At 37.5% G+C, this 22,809-nt stretch overlaps 1 protein-coding gene across 2 annotated transcripts in view; it reads right to left on the bottom strand.

Moving 5' to 3' along the window:
* Positions 1-22,809, bottom strand: part of WDR72 (WD repeat domain 72) — a 247,152-nt gene that overhangs the window by 176,201 nt on the left and 48,142 nt on the right. The window contains exons 7-12 of one of the 2 annotated variants that reach the window (XM_003827853.6): positions 21,389-21,534; positions 20,910-21,006; positions 16,018-16,165; positions 15,078-15,323; positions 12,217-12,437; positions 9,836-10,031 (exon numbers count right to left, since the gene is read on the bottom strand). In XM_003827853.6, the coding sequence (XP_003827901.4) occupies positions 9,836-10,031; positions 12,217-12,437; positions 15,078-15,323; positions 16,018-16,165; positions 20,910-21,006; positions 21,389-21,534 (1,054 nt within the window). The remainder of the gene's footprint in view (positions 1-9,835; positions 10,032-12,216; positions 12,438-15,077; positions 15,324-16,017; positions 16,166-20,909; positions 21,007-21,388; positions 21,535-22,809) is intronic. The other variant, XM_008953180.5, reaches the window with a different exon arrangement.

Here is a 22,809-nt window from a genome sequence, read left to right on the forward strand (position 1 = left end):
CCTTTGTAGGGACATGGATGAAATTGGAAATCATCATTCTCAGTAAACTATCGCAAGAACAAAAAAACAAACACCGCATATTCTCACTCATAGGTGGGAATTGAACAATGAGATCACATGGACACAGGAAGGGGAACATCACACTCTGGGGTCTGTTGTGGGGTGGGGGGAGGGGGGAGGGATAGCATTGGGAGATATACCTAATGCTAGATGACAAGTTAGTGGGTGCAGCGCACCAGCATGGCACATGTATACATATGTAACTAACCTGCACAATGTGCACATGTACCCTAAAACTTAAAGTATAATAATGAAAGAAAAAAAACTTAAAAAAAATTGCCTTTATACTTACTGTATGTTGTTTTTATTTAAATTGATGTAACATTGACATAATATACATTAACTACACAATTCAGTGGCATTTAGTGCATTGACAATGTTGTATAACCACCAACTCTCTCTAGTTTCAAAACATTTTCATCTTCCCAAAAGAATCCCCCATACCATTAAGTAATCATTCCCCATTCTCCACCCTCCCACAACCGCATCTCCTGACAACCACCGATCTGCTTTCTGGTTTTATGGATTTGCCTTTTTTGGATATGTCATATAAAAAAGAATCATACAATATGCGCATTTTTGTGTATGTCTGACTTCTTTCACTTAGCATGTTTTCAAGGTTCATCCAAGTTGTAGCATGACAACTTGCTACATTTTGAGGGTGGAGTAACACTTCATTGTATGTATATATTATGATTTGTTAGACTAACAGGAGATTAGTCTATGGAGATTCCTCCATTGATGGACATTTAGGTTGTTTCTGTACTTTGGCCATTATGAATAATTCTACTGTAAACATTTATGTAGAAGTTTCTGTGTGGGTATGTTTTTATTTCCTTTAGGTATATACCTAGGAGTGGAATTGCTGGGTCATTTCATAATTCTATTTTTAACTTTTTGAGGAAATGTCATACAGTTTCTACAGTGGTGGTACCATTTTATATTCCCACCAGCAATGTACAAGGGTTCCTATTTTCTCCATTTTTGCTAATACTCTTTGTTTCCCACTTTTTAAATTATAAGTATCCTATTGAATATGAAATGGTATTTCATTATAGCTTTGATTTGCATTTCCCTGAAGAATAATGATGTTGATAACCTTTATAGGGTCTCATTCTGTCACCCAGGCTGGAGCACAGTGGCACGATTACAGCTCACTGCAGCCTCAACCTCCCCAGCCCAAGTGATCCTCCCATCTCCGCCTCCAGAATAGCTGGGACTACTGGCACATACCACTGTGCCTGGCTAATTTTTTAAATTTTTTATAGAGATGGGATCACACTATGATGCCCAGTCTTGTCTCAAACTCCTGGACTCAAGTGATCCTCCCACCTTATCCTCCCAAAGTGCTGAAATTACAGGCATGAGCCACCTTGTCCAGCCCTATGTCCTCTGCAGAATTGAGTGGCTCGTCTTTTGTTGCTGTGCCATAAGAGTTCCTTATACATTCTGGGTATTAGACCATTAACAGATGTATAATTTGCAAATTACTTTTCCCATTCTGTAGATTGTCTTTTCACATTCTTGATAATGACCTTTGATACACAAAAGTTTTTAAATTTTGTAAACTTCATCTATTTTTTTCTTTCGTTGCTCAGGTTTCTTTTTTATTACAGCAAACATGTAAAATGATAGATAGATAGATAGATAGATAGATAGATAGATAGATAGATAGATGTTTAACAAAAATAAAGCCAGTATTCCACATACAGTAACTTCATACATCTTTTCTGCAAACACTGTGTGTTAAGTATCTTCATTATTACCACGAAGAAACTAGGGCTCTGGTCAATTTAGGGATTTGCCAAAGACTGCACATGTTAACAGTGGAAAAATCTTCTGTCTTTGAACACTAGGCAATAGAATTAGTTTGTCCGATTAAAGGTGAATAATTAATCATGTGGCATTACTTGTGCTCATGGAAGCTAAATATTTTTTCATTCAATAAATATTTGTTGAGTTCTTCCTATGTGGCAGGTGCCATATCAGCTTCTAGAAATAGAACAGTGAACCACACAGGCAGAATTCTTGCCCTCAAGATGTTTTCAGATTAGTGAGAAAGACAGATGTTAACCCCAGAAATGTAATTATGAGAGGGGAAGTGCATTGTGCTATGGGAACAAGTCATAAAACTCTCCCCACAGGAATACTTATCAGTACACTTGGACACTTTAGTATATTCCATATGCCACTTTCTTATATGTTGCTTTATATTTTTTCAAATTGTTTCAAAGGTACAAGTTTTCCCTGATTACACTGAAAGCTCTTTAAGGAGGGAAACCATATGTTGATAATTCTAGTGTCCTTCACAGTGGTATGCATTTCACCAGAACAGGAAATAATTATTGAGCACAATTAGAATGGAGAGAAGGAGTTAAGGAGTCAGGAATAATGAATCCTTAGTACACACTAGTACAGTAATTCATGAAGGATTTATAATAAATAATAGTTAATGTTTATTCAGCCCTCGCTGCCATTAAGAGATGGTGTTTTGAGGAGTTCAAACTTGATTTATGTAATATAGAATAAAAAGAGTGGAACAAGAATTCAAACCTAGGCAAGCTGACTCCCAGGGCTCATGTACATAACTCCTCTGGACATTGTCGCCTACTTAAGAGATCAAATTTTGACAATTGTGTAAATATTTCATAGCTAAACTGCAAAGTTCATATACAAAAGCATGTGCATACACATGCAAACATGCGCACATGCACAATATTGCATGAATCAAAATCACAAATTGCAGTGGAACTGTGATAACTAGGGCAAAGGAGACAGAAACAAAGATTCAAAAAATGGTCAGTAAACTAAAAATATATGTCGAGTAATAACATCAGTAATTATTATAATAAGAAAGAGGTCTGGAAAAGGTGACATAGGAAAAATCCCACCCTATACTTTAATGTATCCTATTTTTTCTTTTCTAAAACCAATCATCCCAAGAGGGTTCCATCTGTAATCTACCACAACAAAATAACGTGGCTTCAAGAAAATGACATACTAGAGAGACTATTACCTGCAGGATGCGGCATACCCCAAACCTACCTTTAACATACCTATAATGAAAATCGTATACTGGTTATGCTCACAAGACTGTCAACACAACATAACTTTGACCTGATATCTACAAAGCGGTGACCTTGAGGAGAAAACCAAGCAATATTGTTTCTCAGAATGGTATAGTTGGTCACTAGTGTAATTTTTAATGTTATTTTATATGTATGGGAATACTAGATGTTGTCTACCATAAAAGAAGGTGACCAAGTAAAACCTGAGGACTGGCAAATTACTTCTCCATGTAGTAAACTTGCATAATATTTTGGTGTGGCAAAGTAGGAATTTAACCACACAATTCTAGTCTATTGAGGCAAATACAGCTATATTTCTGAAAAACTGTGTCTTGCACATATTCTACATACCCCTCACTGTAAACTATTAAAGCAAACTCAAATCTATACGACAAGATTAAACACTGAATATTTTTGAAAAACATGAGCTATTAGCTGTTGGTTGACAAAACTCATTTCTTTATATTTTTATCTTTTCCTTTTTTCTTCTAAAAACTTTTTTAAATTAGTTATTTCAAAGCCTATGCACTTTGAAAACATGGAAGAACAAGTGCTCCACTTTGCAGTATTGTGGATTGAATAATTTTCCAGCTAACTACTACTATTTCTAATAAGAAAAAGAAATTAAAAGGTGGAAGTTTTGACTTCTTACTGGCAAGGCAAAAAAGAAAGAAAATTTAACACCTGTGGTGAAAATAACTCTGAAATGTATCTTCTTCCTTACTTCCTTAATTTCTTATGAATAGGTTTTGTTTCAATGCTCTGTACAAAAAATGTTTGTTTTAAAACTTGGAGTTTGTTTTAAAACTTGGAGTGTGTTTTCCTACAGAAACCATGTCATAATCAGAGGCTGGGTGCTCATGCTATGCTATAATCATGAGGCTTTCTGCTCAGTGTTACACAGTCCACATTACCTGAGCAGGAACTAGAAGAAATGAACAAAAACAGACTCCCATGGACCCTGATTTCTACCTACTAATTGGTCAAAGACTTCAGTCCCCTAAACCCAAGCCCCAAGCTGCTTCTGAGATGTCCTTAGGTCTGGAATCCACCATGGATACAATACTTTTAAATATTCCTCCTGGAGCCCAGCAGTACCTGGGAAGAAGCCAGCCTAGTTCTCCAACAGGAGTCACGGGATGTGGACTGGCAGCTTTCCATGGTCTGTGCAGAGATCTGTAGGAGCTTGCTGAGTAAGGGAAGCAATTTCAGCATTTTTATATTTTGGCACCTATCTTCCTATAAGCACAAGAAAGACAGCCCTGAGCAGTGATACATAGCTTTTGCTTCTCCTCCCTTCCCATCAGCTGTCGCTTCTGCTATCAGAGTGCCAGCCACGAACAGCCTCCCCACTTGTAATTTGCTGCGGCTAATCTGTCATCTGAGAAATCAGATGACCAGAGCCGTTAGAACTATGTGTAAATTTAGAGCCAAGCTCTGAAAGACAGCCAGAGACCCTCTCCTTTAGGAGATCTTGTAGCAGGCTTCCTGGCAGCCATCTCCTTTCTTTTCAAAGCTGTTCTTATCTAATTCCCTGCTTGACAGTCTCAAAAGGCTGACCTCCATCTGCAAGAGGTGTTCGCATTGCACGATAAGTGAAGAACACACCAGAATGGAAGAAGGAGACATATAATCTAGTGCCTGTGCCAACACCTACTCTGGGGACCTTCAACTCACAACACCTCTCTGTGTTCTATTTCCTCACGGTAAAATGGGTATAACTATACCTGTCCTGCTTAACAGTGAGGTATAATGGATCAAACATTTTCTACTGCTTTAAGAATGAGTTATTATGAAATCAGTGTCTTTAAAAAGAACCGTCATAATTCTCAGGGGTCTGTAAACTATAGATGCAGGCCAAATCAGGCCTGCTGCCTGTTGTTGTAAGTAAAGTTTTATTGGAACACAGCCTCACCCTCTCCTTTATGTAGTGTCTATGGCTTCACTTATGCTACAATAGGAGAGTTCAGTAGTTGTAACAAAGATCACATGGACCACAAAGCAGAAAACATTTACTATCCAGCCCTCTACAGAAAAAAGTGTTTCTGATCCATCTTAAGATATTTTTAAAAAGTATTATTTTTAAGCAAACAAGGTTTCATTGTCCCACACAAAAAAGTGCAATGACTTAATATGGCATATTTCCCAACATAGTTTGTACACTTAACAGAAGACCTTCAATAGAAAGTTACATTAATAACACACAAGAAATTCATGACACAAATTATCTGCTATGTAAATCCACTACTGTGAAAAGAGTAGTACTCAGAATTATTTTAAATTCAATTCTTAAAAGAATAATTAGCTCAGAGCTAAGATTTATTTCTGGTATGTAATTTAGGGAAAATAAAATCAGTAATACATTTTTACGCCTATTGTGTCTCACAGCAATGAGGGCGACCAAGCCGCCCAGAGTTGTCAGTGCCAAATACACTGTGGGAGCTCAAATATTAATCAAAATGACATCTGCAATATTTTCCTTTCCTAATCAGGCCTAAACATCATGGGACATCTGGCAAATCAATAAGCAAAACTAGATGCCCTCATCACTCCTAACCTGGCAGCACCACATTTTTAGCCAGAGGACGAGGGCCCTCAGTGTCACATAAACATTTCTTTACCTCAGTTGTTTGCCACTCCCAAGAGTGTGTCCACCCATGACCCCAAAATTTACCCTGTCATCCATCTCACTGTGCCACCTATCACAGAAAGGAACACCCTTATCAGTCCAAGATAAAATAGGCACAGTGGTACATGACTCTAGAATATGCTTACGTATTCTGCCAAAGAGACTCGGTAAGTAAAGTGAGAATAGGCTCTTATAAAGTATTTGTGAAAAACGCAAGAGGCCTCACAACCTTTCCTCTATAATCAAGGAAGGGTGGCACAGGGACTTATGCTGTACCCCATACTTCCCAAGCTCCCACCAAGGCAGACTTTTGGCAAGTTGAGAATTAATTACTTTTGGCTTCAAGCTCCTTTTCCTGCCTTTTCTTTCTAGGCCCCTTTCCTCAAAACTCTTATCCCACTAACACCTCCTATTTTCTCTCTGTGGGCTCTGGAGTTGCTCTAGTGCTGAAAGATCTGATAAATACCTTTATGTCAATTTATTCCTCCTTCACGTAGTTAGAGGAGGCAGAGTGCTGGAGAAATGAAAGTAGGAATAGGTCTGTCCACACATGGAACTAAGTGTGAACCCTATGGAGAGAATAGCAAAACTAAAAGGCCAAGGCTCAGGAAAAATTGACTGGAGTAGGAAATACACAGACCTTCACCTGAGGAGGTGAAATATGCCCTGTGAACTCCAAAACCCTTGGGAAGACTTGAAGCAGAAAGCTAAGGACCTGCTTACAGTTGGGCAGTCAGGATCTAAGAGCCATAACTGGCCAATGTTAAGGTGAATTAATTCATACTCAATCTACTGAGGTAAGAGCACTTGGATTAATTAGTTCACTCATTCATTTATCATTCGTGTGCCAGGCACATCCATGAGCAAGTATATTCCACACCTTCAAATAGCTCTTTTCAGCCTGTTTTGGCTTTAGTTGGTATTTTCCCCCCTAGCTTTATGAAAATATAAATGGAAACACTTCCTGATCTCAGACCATTCAACCTTTGTAAGTAAAGAATAAAACAGAAATCAAGTACAGTAAACATGATGGAAGCATCTTAGCCAGCTGAAATCTGGCTTGGAAAAGAAAACATAATTCACTAAATTGTAACCAAAATTAAAATTGCAGAGATTAAAGGCAAAACACAACAAAGGCAATACCCAACACGAGAATAAAGGAACAGCATAAACTTATTCAAAAGGAATGAATGTGATATAGAAAGTTGGGCCACCAGCCACCTTCACAGGGTGTTGTAAGGCTCAAATGAGGTGGTCAATGGGATTGTGTCTAAAGAAGTGAAGAGGCACGTCACAAATGTGAAGGTCTGGGTAGAATCATTAATACTATCATCACCAATTATAAGCTCATCTTAAGATGAGTTGAGATTGTTTTTAAACTATTAATATAGACAACCAAAAGATGAACAACTTATATTCTCTAGGTTACTTTGGCACTAAACCTATGCATACTGTTTGATACGGAAATTCTAAAACAAACTTTTTATAGAAAATAGTATAGATAACCAACTATAGGAGATTCCTCAATTAAAGCCTAGTATGTCCATAATGACAACTCTATCGATTATTGTCCATGTGACAACCCACTCCGTCCTTTCCTACCCTTCTGTGTCCTTCCTTTTTTGTGCACAGAGAGGCTGATGCCCAGAACTGAATGCCCTTCCTCTCTCACTTTCAGTGGATTAAATTAATGGAGGTGACTGCAGAAGAAGAAAGAATTTCTTCCACCCCTCCCCTCTCTATGTGAGTCCTCCATCTCTGGCAGGAGCTGCTTCTTTTCTATGACTTCATGGGGTGACCATTCCTCCTGAGCTTCAACTCTCACTGGGTTCCAACAACAATGTTTTCTCCTCTTTTTGCTTCAGTCCTAGAGGTGGCCAGAGCTTCCTGATGCTGCCAGTGCCTGGGTGCTGGAGGCCCTCACCATCCATTCCTTGTCTGGTCCCTAATCCCTGCCCACACCTCTATAAATAGTCCTTTCATTCAAGTTTCTTCATTTGACCCATCTGGGTTGACTTCAGTTTCCTGCCAGAACTGTGACTGAAATACAATATAGACTAAAATACAGTAAATATCTATTTATTGACATAGAAAAATGTCTGACAGAAAGTAGATCAAAATATTAATAGCACTTCTTATTATTATTTTTTTGTTTGAGACAGAGACTCGCTCTGTCGCCCAGGCTGGAATGTAGTGGCGCGATCTCGGCTCACTGCAAGCTCTGCCTCCCGGGTTCATGCCATTCTCCTGCCTCAGCCTCCCGAGTAGCTGGGACTACAGGTGCCCACCACCATGCCTGGCTAATTTTTTTATATTTTTAGTAGATAAGAGCACTTATTAAGTAGTAGGATAGGATTATTTGTTTTTCTTTATATTTATTTTTCAAACGTTCTTCAACATTTGGTTATGTATTTGAGGGAGTATAAAAAAGAAATAACAAAATTAAAATACAGAATGGGAATAAATATAATCTCAAGAAGTACTAATGGTTTGGCTTTGCTTTACTTCCCACTCTGGCAAAGAAATACATAAATAAAAAGTTACATAGCCTAAGGGTATCCCGATGGGAAAAGGGGACCATAAACACTCGTGAGTGCCCAGATATTTATTTATTCTTGCTAGATTCTATCACCTATGAAAAATATGTTTAGTTACCAAGTGTTCACAACTGAAAATGCAATTGGGCACATTAATAAGCATATGTGATTTACAGGCTTATATTTTATAAGCAGAAGTCAAGACTTTGCTGCATTCATTGATAATAACAATAGTCAACTATTACTAAGGGCTAACAACCTGCAGGTACTGTTTATAAGCATTGTAGGTATTAGCTCATTTAATCCTGATAGGAAGGCAGTATTATTACCCCATTTCATAGATGAGGAGATTGACAAGCAAAGAAGCAATGTAATATGATCCGAGGTCCTATTAACAGGTTCTGGAGGCAAGCCCAGGCTTTAGGGCCTATTTTATCTATTATAATTAACTGTTGCTCAAATCAAGAATTCTAAAACTCCCCTAATTTTGTGTATATTGTGCAAAGAACAAGCAAGACCCTCAAACTGGTTCACCACTTATTAGTTGTACAGTCTTGTACATTTATGTATCACATCTGCAAATTCCTCATCAATAAAATGGTGAATAATACTTCTCTGACCTACCTCAGAAGTTGTGAGAATCTGATGGGAAAATGAGCAGGAAAGCCCATCAAAGCTATAAAACAATTTACAAATGTAAGGCAGTATTAGGTTGCACCCTCTAAACACTAGTACACTAGTCATCATCACTTACACATGACAGTAAAATGCAAAGAAAATAGCAATTATTTTGGTGAAGTATGGCTCTAAACTATAATATTATAAACTATCCAGTCTGTTAATAACACCCAACATAAAACCACCACTGATTAATCAATAAAAATCATGCTAAAGTTTCAGTGAAATGTACTCTCAAACGAACTCCCCTGACTCACGTTCATTAATTACCTCACCTTATTTGATATGTTCCAGCATTTTCTGGAATGTATTACTCTCAATCTTTAGTTATTTAGTAATTGTTTTTTAATTTTAAAAAGTTCAAACTCTACATTCTCTATGATATGATATCAAAAGTTCAATTGAGCCACTCAGTTTTCAGTTTCCCTGACTCAACTTTTTGGAGTTTTATAATTAATTATATTCCATTATTACTGATCATCAATTAGCTCAAAATGTTGTTGAGATGGTGAGCATGCTGAAGAAAGCAGAATTTAATGATAATTTGAGACCAGTAGGACACTAAATTTCTCTCTTGTTAATAATTAAAGTAGATAACTTATGTTTTTATTTATAGCTTCCAGAAATATCCGGCTCATTCCTGTGCACTGCCCTGTCAGCTAATCATCAGTTGGTCAGGATCTGACTTAGGCCGTTGTGTTTTATTTTGCACACATGCCTTTAACTGAAGCCATTAAATGCAGCCCAAACAAAGGTTAAAGCAAGTGAGGTCATCACCGTGTCTTCTCTGAAACTTTCCATCTGGTCAAATGCTTGTACATCATAAATATATAAAGAATGAAAGGGATAAAATTTCAACTTACCTGTTTCAATTTCCCAGATATAAACTGAGTCATCTGCACATCCAACAATTAAAAAATTCTCAACCGGGTGCCATTTTATCATCCTCACAGGAAAAAGGTGCTTCCGGGCATGCAGGAGGCAACTCTTTCCCTCAAGGTGAAGGAGAGCCACGGAATGGTCACCGCACACACAGCAAATTATCTGCTCACCCCTTAGCTGTGAAAAAACAATATGCTTATGTAAGTAAATAGTCAAATGCTTTCTTTATGAGTAAGTCAGATTTTTTTCTCCCAGTAACATAAAAAAGTTTTGTTAAAGCCCCATTTACAAAAATGATATTTCTGCTTTCTACAGCACCTTTCCATGTAACCCTCTACAGAGGAGCTTTAAACACAGAGCGGAGTCTAAGCTCAACAACTTCTCAGGAAGGTCAAAAGATGAATCCAGGACAGATCTACTTATAAGATAAATGAAGGACTTGACCATCACTCAGCAAATTCAGGCAGCAAGGCAGACATCGGAAATAATGCCGAATAAAATAAACCCCAGAACTAATTTGTTGCCACAAAAAGAAGCTATTTGTAGACACAAGCTTAGGCCCAAGGGTATCATGAGCTGATATTTTCCACTTAAAGCCTCAAAATGTGATTTGGTGCTGTTCCCAGAACTATACAGGTTCTAATCCAAACAGGAAACTCAGTGTAGACACAGTCTAAAAGAGGTAAGCATTAGATAGCTCCAACTGAATGTACAGCCTCAAAGACATAAGGACCAAAAATAGGCTCCCAGGACAACAATCCTTAAGATACTTTTTAAGAAGTCAGCATGTGGTTACCTTGAACAGGTTACGACAATTACTATCCAAGGTGGATTCTAATGATCTAGCCAGAAATTTGGCTGTTTTGTTTAAAGCATCAGTTTGGAGACCTTGAGACACCCATTACTCATCATTAACCTCTCTGGAGGCGGGGATGCAGGGAGGATTGGGATACATGTTTTCTTTCCTAATTCTTTATTAAGTGCACTCCAGAAATCGTAAGGAAAAAAAAAATCACAAAATGGCAGGTGTGATAGATCTGGAGCCTAGACTTGCAGAATGGATCATATGTCATTTTTCCCTAACCATTCTATCTCCTGGAGAACCTGCCCATCCCACGGCTTCTACAACAGGCAGCCCAACGTGCTCCAGGAAACTTACATACATACACACACATACCGTGTGAACACAAATCTTATGGTCAGGAATAGACTATGGAGAAATAATGTTTATAAGCCAATTAACTGACTTAAAAAATCATTTTACCTGTGTTACCATGTCCTTTTACTACAGAGGAAACTCAAAAGTTGGTTGTTCATGTTTTTTTTAAGTCAACTTTACAAAAGCTGAATTTAAGTTGACATTTCATGAGAAAATTCTACCTAAAGCGATTTCATTTTGCCCATAACAAGGTAGATGCTCACAAACTTATTAAAGCTCATTCTCTGTTAAATAAATGAATAAGCAAATAAAAACCCATTTAAGAAGAAAATGTGCTGGGCACAATAGCTGACACCTGTAATCCCAGCACTTTGGGAGGCAGAGGTGGGAAGATTCCTTGCACCCAGGAGTTGGAGACCAGCCTGGGCAACAAAGCAAGATCCTGTTTCTACAAAAACAAAAATAAAAAACAGTAGCTGGACTACATGCCTGTAGTCTCAGCTACTTGGGAGGCTGAGGCAGGAGGATCCCTGGAGCCCAGGAGGTTGAGGCTGCAGTGAGCCATGATCACGCCACTGTACTCCAGCCTGGATGACAAAGTGAGACCCTGTCTCTCTCTCTCTCTCACACACACACACACACACACACACACACACACACACACAGAAGACAAATGTAACTATTTATCAATATTATTATAAAAAGAAATTCTTGACAAGGTCTTGCTCTGTTGCCCAGGCTGGAATGCAGTAGCATGATCTCAGCTCATTGCAAAATGGAAGTTATTGAAGGCAAAAGTTAATTTCTAATTTATAGATTCCTATATTGTTTGACTTGTTTTTGCCTTGAGTATCTACTTTTTTTAAAAAAAGATAATTCCATTAAAAATGAAGATATAGAATGAGAGGAAAAAAATAGATGTAAGTACTTGAAGAGAATTAAGTGGTTGTTGTAAAGCTAAGCATTGACTAAATCTTTGCTTTAGAGCCAAATTATCCATCTAATGTAAGTTATAATAATACTACAATTCATATGGAAAGATTAGAAATAAATATATATGAATCATCCAGTTGTATTATAAGTACATAGAACTCACGTTTTTCTTTTCTTTGGAAATATGGGTCATTTTTACTTGTCTTATTAAGTATTCTATAATTTACATAATTTTCAAATTTAGGTGTTATATTTTACTCTTCGTCTTACTTTAAACTTCTCTGGTGCCATCAAAAGACTTGTTACTGGACCAGCTTCCAAAAAGAATTTATGCAAAATTTCTTCAGTAAAGATATCCCACAAGATCACACATGAGTCCAGGTCCCCAGACAACATCCAACTTTGGTCTAATTTCGAAGAGAGACCATGTGGGTAGAGTAATGAAGTGACACTTTGGTGGTGGCCTTTAAGAACTTTATGAGGGGGAGAATCTGAAAAACAATGAAACACCAAATAATACAGATGTTATTTTTGTTCAGAAAATCGTCCCAAGATTCTCTTCTATAAAATTTTAACATAAGGAAATTACATATAATTAAAGCATGCACTTGGCTAAGAAAACTAGTGAACATCCTTAGATCATCTTGAAAAACAAGTGCCTCACCAGAAGCCAGAGTATGCTTTTGATGAAGCACTACAGTTAGTTGTTCAAAGTCTATTAATTCTAGGCCAGGCATGGTGGCTCATGCCTGTAATATCAGCAGTTTGGGAGGCCAGGATGGGCAGATCGCTTGAGGTCAGGGGTTCAAGACCAGCCTGGCCAACATGGTGAAACCCCATCTCTACTAAAAATACAAAAATTAGCTAGGTGTGGTGGCTCGCACCTATAGTCCCAGCTACAAAGTCTATTAATTCTTAAGGACATTAGTACGTTACCAATTCCAGCGTCACTGAATAGTAAACACTGCTCTAAAAGAGTGAATACTTCATACATTTACCTCCACAAAAATAAATTCAGAATATTACTTATTTTCATTCTTTTTTTTTTTTTGAGACAGGGTCTCACTCTGTTGACCAGGCTAGAGTACAGTGGTACAATCATGGCACCATAAGACAAAACTTCTATTCCTCAAGTTCCCTGGGCTTTGATGATCCTTCCACCTCAGCCTCCCTATTAGCTGGGTCCACAGGTGAGCGCCACCATGCCCAGCTAATTTTTGTTTTTTTTGCAGGGACAGGGTGTCACCATGATGCTCACACTGGTCTCAAACTCCTGGGCTCAAGGGATCCACTCGCCTCAGCCTTCCAAAGTGCTGGGATTACAGGCGGTAGCCACCGCGCCCAGCCCGTCATTCTTTAAATTAGAATGACTAAGTCTAGTATACAAGAAAATAAAAGTTTCAGGAAATATTTTTGCTTTGAAAGATGTTAGACATTACCTAATTCTACCTCTTGGCTTTACAGATAAAGCATCTGAGGCTCAGAGAGGTTAAGTGACTTGCATCCAAGTGTGAAAAAGCAAAGCAAAATGTTTAAGAGTACAGCATTGCTGTTAAATTAATCTGGCTTTTTTCCCTGGGTCTATCACTTACTAGATATGTCACCATATCTAGTTGCCTTTTCCCTCTTAACCACAGATGTTACATCTGAAAATTTAGGATAATAATATTCCTTACTTTGGACAAGACTGTTGTGTGGAATAAATAAGATAATGTCTATAATTTTGTAGCACTCTGCTTGGCACTTGGTAGGCATATGGGCATTTCAAATCACAGCTGTATGAGAGCACAGGACTACTGACACACTACTGTGCTAGGGGGTTACTCTTCCCACTAACCACACTGCTTCTTCCTTCATCATTAGCTAAACTCCCCCAAATTGGAAAGAACCATAAACCACAAACTCTCTTTATTCAAAATGAAAATAAACATCAAATTATTATTATAGTTCGGAAACTTCTATTCCTTCAGGCACATCCTCACTTTATATCTCCTAACCCACCTGGATGAATGTTCATTGAGGTGCTACAAGTCAAATATGGCTTCTTCTTGCTTTCTGGATATTAGGATAAATCAGCCTAGATAAAAACTGCTAGGTCTTCCCTTTTTCACTAACTTTTAATGGCAGCCATTTAGCTGTATACCAGTACATTACCTCTCTTTGGTTCATTGCCATTTACTCCTCCACTTCAGTCAATCACTGAAGCACAAGTCAGTAACATTTAGTAAGTGGCCAAAGATATATACTCACATATCTGTACAGATATGCTCACATATATGTACAATAATAATCAATTCTGCATTGTCCATAGTAGCTAAAAACTAGAAAACCTACATGCCAATTAATAGGCAATTAAAGTTCAATTATTACTAATTATTTAAAGTCAGCTTATAAAGAATGAACTCCACAATATTTTAATTAGATTTGTTTAAGGACATTTGAGTAAAGCATGTAGAATACATTTTTATTTGTGCAATATAATTAAAAGACTGTATGTTGTTATGCTGATATGTGCTTGTACACACAGAGAAAATTTCAAGAAGAGTATAAATAAACTGTTATTAGCAGTTGCCTTTGGAGAAAGAACTGGAAGATCAAGTAAGGAGAAAAACTCATTTCTTATTGTATAGCCTTCTGCTTGAGTTTTTTTTGTTTTTGTTTTTGTTTTTTTTTGAGATGGAGTGGAGTCTTGCCCTGTTGCCCAGGCTGGAGTGCAGTGGCATGATCTCGGCTCACTGCAAGCTCTGCTCCAAGGTTCACGCCATTCTCCTGCCTCAGCCTCCCAAGTAGCTGGGACTACAGGTGCCCGCCACCATGCCCAGATTTTTTTTTTTTTTTTTTGTATTTTTAGTAGAAATGGGGTTTCACCGTGTTAGCCAGGATGGTCTCGATCTCCTGACCTCGTGATCCGCCCGCCTTGGCCTCCCAAAGTGCTAGGATTACAGGGAGTTTAAAAAAAAAAAAAAAAAAAAAAAACCTATATGTATGTTTTACTTTAACATTAAAATATGTACATATTTATCAGCAAATGCCAGCGAATTATTTAGGCCTCTAAATCTTGTTTAGTGCAGTCTGTTGAAATTGCAGCTTTAGATAAATCAAATAAATAGGGTCAAATAAAATTCAAGGACCTTTTACTAAAGAACCACCTTCTAGAAGTCTTGCTTTGGCAGCATTCAAAGCCTGGGTAATGATAATTGTCCCATCTTCACAGCCACATATTAGTTTATCAAGACTTGGAATATACTCTGATGAAGTGACTATAGCAGTTCCTGCCCCATCTTTAAGCCCAGAGAAATAGTCAATAATACTTTGTGACACAGTATCATGCTTATCAAAATTATCTTGAAGAGTCCAGGTGGCAGTTACTGGTATCTCTAAAAAGAAAACAAACATAAAAAGAAAATTTGGTTTCTCAGTACATCATAGACATGGAAAATATCAAGGCACCCTCCCTTCAAAAATATGAATACAGTGTTACAGCCTATCCCAGATTCATATTGCCAGCATTCATCTCTTGGGAAGTTCAATTGATGTTAACATGAATTATATTGGTTATATTAGTATATAAGATCCATAACCTTTGTGTGTGTGTGTTTTTAATTAAAAAAAATTTTTTTTTTTTGAGACCAAGTCTCACTGTGTCACCCAAGCTGGAGTGCAGTGGCGTGATCTCGGCTCACTGCAACCTCCACCTCCTGGGTTTAAGCAATTCACCATCCTCAGCCTCCTGAGTAGCTGGGATTACAGGCGCATGCTGCCATGCCTGGCTAATTTTTTGTATTTTAGTAGAGACAGGGTTTCACCGTGTTGCCCAGGCTGGTCTCGAAGTCCTTCGCTCAGGCAATCCACCCACCTCAGCTTCCCAAAGTGCTAGGATTACAGGCATGAGCCACTGTGCCCCGCCTAAGCTTTGTGTTTATACCTGCTTTCATGTTGTCATTTAATACGTAGTAGTACACAATAAATTTTTCTTGTTTGTGGTCCCATGTTGCTCAACTTAGAAGAACAATGAATTAATTACAAATTCATTCTCAGAAGACATGTTACTAGAAAAGGAAACTGACTTACCTCTAGGAGAACCATCAAACTTGGATACAGGAACATCAGGGATGTGCCACAAAGTAATTCTTCCTGAGACTTCTCCAGAGAAAAGTACCTTGTAAAAAGGCTCTTTCCTTTCATTCATGTAGCCCATAACAAAGGGACGGCTCTGTTCCTAAACAAAAAGTGAGCTTTTATGTAGGAAATATTCTAACTATAGAGAGATGGCCACTGTTTTTAAATGGAGAAACAAGACTTAATAACTGAAGTAAATCTTTTCAATTTATTTCCCACTCTTTTGACATTTTCAAGTAAATTAAATGAAATAATCTGTGATCTAGGACTAAAGAGGCTTTATAAAACAAGAAGCAAAGTCATAGACCTCAGAAAGTCAATAAAAGTATCTAACATTTACTGACCATGTTATATGTGCGTGTGTGTGTGTATATATATATATGGCTATGTGTACACATTACTGCAAGGGGCTTTCTACATATTCAGTTAAATAATCCTCACAATAACCCTATAAAATTGGTACTATCATTGTTTTCATTTTACAGACAAGAAAACTTGGAATGAAGAGATTGATTTGTCTAAGGCGATTAGAAGAAGCAATGGGCTTTGAGTCCAGTCATTCTGATTCAGCAACCCATGTCTTGATGCTAAAGATGTCCACTGAGAAGGCTTAATTTCTTTACAGCTCCTTTATAGTTCTAATTGTCAGTTAAAACAGCAACAACTAATATTTGTATAGTAATTTTGTTATTAATATGTTTTCTCCATTTTGTTGACTATTTTCAGATTGAACATACTTGATTTCTGATTTCTCAAGTGGCCACAAAGGAAAATGATTCCATAATTTATAATGGTGTGTATATACATATATAATGTTACACATTATATAAATTATGTATAATATTGTACATTGTATCTAAATTATATATAACTTATGATCTTGCTGAAGCAGAATATGAATATTGGGCACCAGCGTTCTTAAAGCTATGCCTTCACTCGTGAATGCATTTAGAGCATCCCTAGTCCTTCTCAGGGCAGTATAGCTGTTCTTCGGGCAGGTTTGTATATAGAGATTATGCATAAGGGATCAAAATCATTTAAGCGATTACAAAAACAAAACCCAAACTCTCTTTGGCACAGAAATAAAAGTCATCCTAAAAAGAAAGCCAACTGCTGGTGCTAGAATTAAAGAAGTTCAGGAAAGTGATGCTTCCTAGTCAGAAAATACATGCTTTAAGGTCTGGATTTAGACACATTAGTGAAAAATTCTATTCATTAGTGATTATTAAAGGCCAAGATATTGCTACATTTAATCTTCACAACAAAGCTATGTAGTAAGTAAACATTGCTATTATCCTGATATGAAAATAGGGAAACTATCACAGAAAATAAGAAACCAATCCAAGGTCATCCAACCAAGACGTATAATTAATTTCCTATAGTCCCAAGAAATAAGAGCATCACAGAAAATGGTTCCAATAAAGTCAGTTTCTAAATAATTTTTTTTTTTTTGAGACGGAGTCTCGCTCTGTTGCCCAGGCTGGAGTGCAGTGGCATGATCTCGGCTCACTGCAAGCTCTGCCTCCAGGGTTCACACCATTCTTCTGCCTCAGCCTCCCGAGTAGCTGGGACTACAGGTGCCCGCCACCACGCCCGGCTAATTTTTTGTATTTTTAGTAGAGATGGGGTTTCACCGTGTTAGCCAGGATGGTCTCAATCTCCTGACCTCCTGATCCACCCACCTCGGCCTCCCAAAGTGCTGGGATTACAGGCATGAGCCACTGCACCCGGCCAATAAATTTTTTTAAGACTCAGAGGGCACTTTGGTGTCTTACAGCCATGATTTTTATAGCTATTTGAAATGGTGTTGATAACATTTGGTTAAATTGGCTACTCAAACTCTCCCACCCTTGTATGCACTTAGAACTGATTGTTCCAACTCCCTGGTTATTCTGATTTGAAAAGGAAGCTCCAAGAGGCTGCTGGGTTACTCGAGTTGGTGGCAGCACAACTCCTCCCAGCTGGTGCTTTGCCTCTGGCAGCTGAAGTTCCCTGTTGCTCTCATCCCCTCTGCCTTCACCTTCCACATTGCTGCTTCTCACTTGCTCACACCCACCGCTTGGTCCCTCGCTCCTCCTCCTCCCAAACAGTTCCCTCTAGTTCTGCTATTCACCTGAAAACTTCTTCATAGTCCCTTACCATGTGAATTCCGATTTTTCATCACTGTGTCCATCATGAGAGTCTCCACCACCCAGGAGGTAATAAAACATAGCCATTAGCACTGAAATCCCTGGGGCTAACTGCCTGGATTTAAATCCTGGCTTTACCACATCCTAGCTCTATTGAAAGAGCAAGTTGGTTACTGCAGGCAATTTAGTGCACCTCACTGTCTCATTTTCCCTAACTGTGAAATAAGACTAATAAAAGCACCCGCTATATGGGATTGGTGTGAGGATTAATGAGTAGATAAAGATAAGGTGCACAGGATGGTCCCTGACATTTAGTCCCTATTCAATTAATTTTAACAATTCTGGTAATTCTTTTCTCAGAACAATTAAGAAACTCACTCCAAAACCCATTACTGGATTTGGGCTAAACCACTTGAGTTCAAATCCTGGGAATTCACCTCTCTGAACATCAGTTTCAACATGGGATCTTGGTGGCAACTAAAGTAAATGAGGTTGTTTGTATGTTTGACAATAATAAGGACTCAAATGAAGTTTTTGTCATCATCATCATCACCATCATCATCATCACCATTACTCTTAGTTCATGCACACACATTTTTTATTTGCAATTCTTAGGCTGTTTCTATCCCAGCTATTCCCACTTCAGCACAGCAGTCTTACTCTGCGGCTGAGACCCTGGGAAAACCAGTTCCTTGTCTCAATAGCCAGGACCCCTGCACCACAGGCCTCAGCAATTACCAGCTGTGATTTGAAGCTAGGGAGATCCTCATGCAGCTGCTGGAAGGAAAGACGAATCCTCATTCTTACCACTGTAACTCCATCAGCAGATATGTACATGGGCATTACAAACAATAACTGAGAACCTGTTACTGTCAAACCTGGAGATTTAATTCTATGGTATTACTCCAAAAAATGAGTTCAGACAATAGTACCTGCTTACAGAGCAGTCTTTTCTAAGCTCACTGAATGTACCAAATTCATCTCTTCATCCTACCACAATGCCTTCATTACTTGGTAACTGCAAGAGAGACTAAGGACTCTTACATTTAGTGAACACTAGTGATGTTTGAATAAGGGGAAGAAAGTCTGACTTTATGCCCTGGATAAAAGGCAAGTAAGGACAGGCAGACCAGCTTTTTCCAGTTTCCAATTATTCTATTCATATTTCACTGGATTCTAGGCATTTCTCGCTTTTAAGATACAGAAACATCCATGGTTGTTTAAACAAGAATTACTGGTAAAAGACTTATAAGCTTACGTCTTCACATTTTGAGAAACAAAGCAAGGTAACTTCCCATGAGATTAGTTATTTTTTAATTGTTGTACTCTTTCCTCATGGTTATACATAACATTGAAATTTTCAGGAACAAGAAGCCCCTAAAGGGCACAACTGATCATTGGCTTTCAGGGCAAACTGTGCTTTGTAAAAATGCATTCAAAGCTAAGGAGGAAAGACCAGATCCTTTAAAAAATAACTAAATATGCTTTTCTGAGTAAGCCCCAATACTGTTTTTGTGATCAACAGCAAAACAGGAACCTATTACTGCCCACAAATAATTTTAGAAATAGTCGTTGATGCATGCCGTAATTATAAAGTTTGCTTGTGTCCCAGTGGCACTTGGGGTTCTAATTTTTGGCTGACAGTTTCTTAATCAAGTTTTCACAACAAAACCTCACAGATATGTTAAAGGGACAATCACTGAACTATAGGATTTCCAACAGCTATGCTGCCTAATTAAGCAAACCATCATTCTTTTAAAAGTAGCATGCTTCCTTGGTTGACACATCAATAATTCAAAACTCTTCCACTCTCCATGAAATAACGTTTATGGATAATTAACTGATGACAAAGTCCAAAGGCTCAGGGAAAAGAAACACTTTGGATAACACTACTGAAAGAAAACAACTGCTTAAATTTTCAGGCTTCCTAGAGTGTCAGAGGTATGATTCAGTCAAGTAATAAGCTCACATTTATATTCTCAACTCTCTGCCAAAAGCATAATTATATTTGTTTTAACAAGAAAATTTATTCGTAAGAATAGCTAAATACATCTGAAAATGATATCAATATATGATTAAAGAAACAGAACATAAAACATTTCATAAAGTTTAAAAATTGGAGTAGATACATAAAAATGTTAACAATGTTTTGTCACACCATTTATCACAAGGGTCAGTGAAAAAATGTGTGATGTGTGTGTATGTGTTTGTACATATACACACACACGCACACAAATGCAGAGAGAGAGAGAATGAGAAAGAAAGTAAATATAGCAAAATGTTAGCAACTGGTGAATCTAAGTAAAACGTATATGAATTACTGCACTACTCTTGAAACTTTTCCAATTATTTGAAAATTTTCCAATCAAAATAGGTAAATACATACAACAAAGTAAAAAAAAATCTCAGTGAATATTTACTGCGGTGAAATTAGGAATTTTAATTTCTCCTTTCTTTTCAACATTTATAATTTTCCTATAATAAATACATATTGTTTCATTATAAACCTAAAATACAGACTTAAACATAGCAGATTTTTAAAGACAAAGTTTCTCTTTGGTAGCCATTGACAATTAAACTTGATTTTCTCATTAACAACTTGATGGGATGCTTCAATTCAATTTTTTCAGGCCTGATTCTGTGACAGACAAAGCAACACTTATCCAAGAAACTGAGTGAAACAGCTTTGAGGCAGTCACTCTTTTCTTGCATTACCTTATTTTCCTGCACAGAAGTAGAGCACAGTAAATGAGGATAAATGGTCTCTTTAAGCACTCTTCCATCAGCAGGGTATATGCTTTTTGAAAGCCCACTGCGTGGCAAAAATAAAAAGCAAAGTTTAGAACTTTGAGGTTCTTTATTCGTTTTTTTTCCCCCTCCCACTTTCAAAAGCCGGATGGTATCGTTCAAGTTTCTAAACTCCAGTTAGAAATTGTTGGGTTAATAATTACAAGTGACTTTTTGAAAACCCAGCACCAGCTGTACAAGTTATACATGGTTAATCTCATTCCTCCATCCCCTGCTGTTTTGTACAAAGGCTGAAGCCTACCAAGCCCAGAGTAAATCTTCTAGTGCCAAAGTTGTTTTGTTCTGGTTTTTGATCATGGGCAGCATGCAGGGATTTTTCCATAATAAACCTCCCAAAGTTCATTTTCTACCTGAATGTTTTGTATGCCGCTCCCATCTGAGCCCACCTGTTCAGCAGCTGATAGATGTAACTGTGACCATCTTCTGTCCAGATGAGGATTCTGTGAGCAGCAATCACTTCTCCACCAGCAAAGAACTGCCCATTTCTACTAACTTCAGTCAGCAGAAGGGAAAAATCACAATAATCATAAACCTAAAATATGAAGTTGATGCACATTATCAAAGGCTTAAATCTAGTCTGCCAATAAGATGAATATAAATTATGATAGTAATAATATAACAACATAGTGTTAATAATAGACCATACTGTACTCTCATATTAAGATGATATTTTACCATGACTTATTGACTTATATTTATCTTAGGGTAGGTTTCAGGGGATACAGTTCATCTGGTTATATCATTCCAGAGTGTGTACACTAAACATAGAAACCCCAAATCCCAAAATTTCTAAGTAATCTTATTCTTTCCATAATGAGTACTCCAAGTTTTACATTTGAAAATGTATTATGCACATAAAAAATATATATCACGTAAATCTTTTGCTAGACCATATACTTTTAAATCTTTGTTCAAAAATACATTATCACCACACAAGTAAGACTGTATAGTTTTGTTAACTGAGCCAGTTATAAAAAACTTTAAAGAAAAATAAATGTTATGAAATGATGGCAACTTAGCTTTTCTTTCTTCTTGGAAATGTCAGTGAACATATTCACAAGAAAATAACGTTTGTCCCTCTTAAAACAAATGTAGTGACAAAGTAGAAAAAGTAAAACATCTAAAAATATAATCAAACTATGTAGGCGAAAAGTATATTTTTAGTTCTGAAATGTAGACACCAAATTTTGAAAATAATTTAGAGCTAAATATTCATTGTTATTACGGTTTGTTACTAAAATTAGGATATACTACTACATATATAATATCTTGGGATACAAAACTGTTGCATATAACATGATATTAAATATGTAGTAGTATATCCTAATTTTATTAATTAGAGAGTTAAAAACTGATATGTCAGGCCGTGTCCAGTGGCTCACGCCTGTAATCCCAGCACTTTGGGAGTCTGAGGTGGGCAGATCACGAGGTCAGGAGTTTGAGATCGGCCTGACCAACATGGTGAAACCCGGTCTCTCCTAAAAATACAAAACTTAGCCGGGCGTGGTGGCATGCGCCTATAATCCCAGCTACTCAGGAGGCTGAGGCAGGAGAACTGCTTGAACCTGGGAGGTGGAGGTTGCAGTGAGCTGAGATTGTGCCGCTGCACTCCAGCCTGGGCAACAGAGTGAGACTCTGTCAACCACCCCCCCCCAAAAAAAAAAAAACTGTTACGTCAGTCATAAAAGACACATCATTCCATGTTCTGGTAATACTATTACAGAGAATTTGTACCATATTTAAATCATATTCTTATTTTTGTACAAAACAAAAAAAATTACACTTGTACATCACTGGTATTTATTAT

Source organism: Pan paniscus, chromosome 16 (assembly GCF_029289425.2).
Source record: "Pan paniscus chromosome 16, NHGRI_mPanPan1-v2.0_pri, whole genome shotgun sequence".
Classification (NCBI taxonomy): domain Eukaryota; kingdom Metazoa; phylum Chordata; class Mammalia; order Primates; family Hominidae; genus Pan; species Pan paniscus.